This window comes from Elaeis guineensis, chromosome 2 (assembly GCF_000442705.2).
Source record: "Elaeis guineensis isolate ETL-2024a chromosome 2, EG11, whole genome shotgun sequence".
Classification (NCBI taxonomy): Eukaryota; Viridiplantae; Streptophyta; class Magnoliopsida; order Arecales; family Arecaceae; genus Elaeis; species Elaeis guineensis.
The window spans coordinates 7,118,411-7,122,446 of NC_025994.2; the positions used below are offsets into that span (position 1 = coordinate 7,118,411).

The 4,036-nt window shown below is 41.6% G+C and overlaps 1 protein-coding gene across 2 annotated transcripts; it reads left to right on the forward strand.

The window, feature by feature from the left end:
- Positions 1–1,295: 1,295 nt before the first annotated feature.
- LOC140855560 (uncharacterized) lies at positions 1,296–3,373 on the forward strand. Of its 2 annotated transcripts, none has more exons than XM_073251523.1 (3): positions 1,296–1,477; positions 1,668–2,803; positions 3,044–3,373. In XM_073251523.1, exons 2-3 carry the CDS (start codon positions 1,697–1,699, stop codon positions 3,152–3,154), a joined length of 1,218 nt encoding a protein of 405 aa, XP_073107624.1. In that variant the 5' UTR covers positions 1,296–1,477; positions 1,668–1,696; the 3' UTR covers positions 3,155–3,373. The 2 variants fall into 2 exon arrangements, with proteins under 2 accessions (XP_073107624.1, XP_073107623.1); XM_073251522.1 differs by having other exon boundaries at positions 1,300–1,477; positions 1,569–2,803; positions 3,044–3,371.
- Positions 3,374–4,036: the final 663 nt, after the last annotated feature.

Consider the following 4,036-nt stretch of genomic DNA (forward strand, 5'->3'; position numbering starts at 1 on the left):
CAAAGAAGGATGGATTTTTGTGTTGACAAAATTATCTTTCATTAATTTTTTTGACAAAACTATAATATTTTTTTATTTTTCATTCATATTATTTATATATATTTATATATATATGATTAATCATATACTATTAATTTTATTATTAATTATTTTAATTTTAGTACATAATTTTGATAATTATGATTAAATAATTAAGATTTTTTTCTATTTTTTTATTTTTATTTACTATTTTTAATTATCTATTTGTATAATATCAATTAATTATTTAAATTAAATTATTAATTAATTAGTTATTTATATAATTAATATACAATTAATTAGTTAATATTTAATTGCTAAAATTATTATTAAATTAAATTAAAAATAAATATTTAAATAATTTTTCATATAGTTATAGCTTATAATGATTATAAATTTATATAGTATTTATTTTTTAGTATAAATAAATATTATAAATTAATAATAGTAATATTTTTATTGAAGAGTAGTTTAATAAAAATATTATATAAATATCATCCATCCTCCTTGTCGTTCCTCCTATATCAAGAAAAGTCATTTCTATCCATTCTTTCACCAAACATATGAAAGGATGGATCTTTTTTTCATCCATCCTCTCTTTTATCTATTCTTCTTCTTTCATGTATCTTTTTTTTAATTATTTTTTGTATCAAATTGAGGAGAACTCATGTTTTACTAAGTATGTGAGATGGATGGATAGAAGTTTCATTCATCCTTTTTCTCATCGATCCTATCTCATCCATCCGTCATTCTTCTATCCATCCTTGGTACCTAATGCAGGATAAAATAATGATGCAATAATATAGATCAAATTTGAGATTTTTGGAGCTTAGAAATTTATAAAATAAATTGATTGAGGATCAAAAGTATAATTTATCCTAAAATAGAAGAAAGAGGAAAAATAAAGAAAACGCGCCCCGGCATACCAGCGACAAACGCGTGGCCTTCCGCGCCTCTATCACGTGACATCCACCTGAAATCTCGCTCTTACGCCCCTCTCGCCTCCTCCATGGCAGGGGGTTCCCACTATAACCTGCTCCAATCCGAATCACAAGAAAACTTTAAATTCCCTACTTTACTCGACACGTTGCACCATATGCGCCCTCTCTCTATCATCGTTGTCAAAGTGACTACCTGAATTCGAAAGTTCTCCTTCAAATATACCTCCTCACGAAACCTTCAGGTGCGGCGTGACGCAAAGCGGAGCGCGTCAATGCGGTGGGCCCGCCTCCGACACGTGGGTACGTGGCACTGGCCCACCAGTGGCCCGGCCCTGCTCTCTTGTTCAGGGCGGCTCACGCCTTTTCCCGAACCCAGCGCCCGCTGCTTTGTTCCTGACCGCCCGCAGCCTAAGGAAGGGCAAGCCAGCTCTCCTCCTCTGTCCATCCCCTGCGGGGAGCGTTGCAAGGTATTGTGAAGAAAAAATACACACCCACGAGAAAGTGACGAAAAAAGCCCGGTAAGATCTGTTTCCCTCCAAAATTTTTTTTGGGTATGCTTCCACTCTCTGTCAGCTCCGACGATCTCTCATCCTCCTCCTCCTCTTCTAGGGTTTTGATCTCCAATTTCGAGTTTCCTCACAAGAATTGAGATATTTAGGGCTCGTAGAGGTTCGAGTAATGTGAAGGGTTGAATCTTTCTGGTTCCAGAGGTTGGATTTTGATCGCAATTCGTGGAAATGGTGCTGATTTCGGAGATAGCGGGCGACAATCCGAACGCGGAGGAGGAGGGGCGAAAGGAGGAGGAGGGGCCAGCGGAGGAGGAGCTGAAGGTGGACGAGGAGAAGGACTCCCCGGAGAAGCCCCAGGAGCCGGCGGAGAGTGGGGGTGCCTCTGGAGAGGTGAAGGAGTCTCCGGCCAAGGGGCCGCAGGGGTCGTCGGCGGGGCAGACGCACTACAACGAGTACGCCCTCCGGGTGGCCTACATCATGCGGAGCTACCTCTCCATGCGGGAGGCGGGCGTCGCTGGCGCCGGGCAGGGGCCGCCGACGAGGGAGGCGGCGGTGCCGGCGGGGGACCGATGTAAGGCGATGATGGAGGTGGTGCGGAAGGAGCATGGGATGTGGACGGTGTCGAAACTTGTGATGGAGCACAACCATGAGCTCTTGCCAAACAAGGATGCCGGTGGAGATGGTGCTGGGCTGGTGCCTGCCGTGGGCATGGAGTTCGATTCTGTGGAGGTTGCCAAGGCTTTCTATTATGGGTATGGTGAAAAGTCTGGGTTTAAGGCTCGGACAGGCTCCAACAGGCGGTCAGCAGGCAGTGGTGCTCTAATCATGCAGAGGTTCTTGTGTTGGAGAGGAAATTATCTAATGTACAGGAAGAATTTGGATGCCAGTGCAGGGAAACGGAAGCGGGGGCCATATAAGAGGAGAGCTCGCAGGCTTGCAGAGGAGGCAGCAGCAGCAGCACAATCAGCGAGGAAAGATGGGGATGTGGTGGAGGTCATCCAGGTCGAGAGTTCAACAGAGAAGGGAGGTATGGCCGGTGATGACCATGGGCTCGAGGTCCAAAGTGGTCCTCCGGTAAAAGAACAAGTGGTTGTGGAGAAGGATGTTGGGCAGAAACCATCTGCTCCAGCTGTTGGTATGCCTGTGCCTGCAGTCGCAGCTGCTGCTAGGAAAGATGATGGGAAGGCAATCCCTCTAACCAATACTGCACAGTCTCGATTGTTGAGGGAGCTTGGTGTAAGAGCATTTCGATACACACAAGAAGAAAGGAGAGATATAATTCTCAAATACACGATGAAAAAGACTAATAGGCAGGGTGTAGAGAGTCCTGTTAAGGTAAAGTTGCAAAGTTGTCTTCAAGGTTGTAAGATACATGCACTGCATTTGAAAGAAAGAAAAAGCATGGGTTGTATGGATCCCTGCAATATGAGTTGATATCAGATAGTTGTGACATCAGAGTGTTAATGAGAGAGATGCATTTTGTGTTAAACTGTTGGGATCTTTGACTGCATCTCTGCAATTGTGTTCTGTGGGTCAAATTGAGTTCCACAGTGATATGCTCCCTGTTCTTTGCAGGTTCCTTCACAACAAGCTTTGGCTGAAAGGCGTCAGCGAGGCATTGGAGGAAGGTTCCTTAGCAGAGATGAGTCACAGGTAATTGCCTTTCTCCCTAAAGCCTTGAGCTAAGCTTATGCAATATTCAGAGTTTTGATAATAGCTTGCCAGGCCTTTGCACGCCACTTGACTTTTAATACAAACATCAAAATGGCCACTCACATTGTAGTTTAGCGTCGGCAATTTCAGGACATTTATTTCAGTCACTGGAGTCATGCATTATTGGGACAACCAAATAAATGTTAGGAATTATCATTCATCTGGCAATTAATTCAGCTTATGGACAATTTTCTCTGATAGAACTGGATGCTTAGTTTAATAGAAAAGCCTATTTTATTTCTCTGGTACTTATCAAAGGTTGTTTGAAAGTAAACTTCTGTTGACATATATTTCTTTCATATGTAATTTTGCATAAGTGTGCTAATTTATTCAAAGAATGTATTCGAGCATTTTAAATCTTTCAGAGAGTGTTCTCCCCCCTCTCTCCATGTTTTTGAGGGCACGCACAGGTGTACGTGTGTGCGTTCTTGTACTCTCACAAATGTCTATAGAGTTGATGGTGCCTCTTCTAGTACCTTCTTTCATGATGCATCTATTGCAACTAGCCAGTTCTCGACATGGTACTGTTCACTTGTATATTTATGGAAGTATGCTGATCTATTCTTGTGATGTCGTTTGGAGCATGAGTCAAGTTATATGTTTCATTTCACTTCCAATCTGCATGTTTATGTTAGTAGTTTTCTAGTGTTTCATTAAAGGGGCTTCAGAGGCTTTTGTCTTCTTGCAGAATATTACTGCAACAAACCACTATGTGTATACCTTGATGAAAATGACTCAAATCCTAAGCACACTAAAGCCTAAAGTTTTCCAGTCTTCCAGATATTATGTTCAGTTTTTAGTTAAAAAGAATACTGTTCCAGTGTGCAAAGGTTGAAATTATCCTTCCAAAAATTG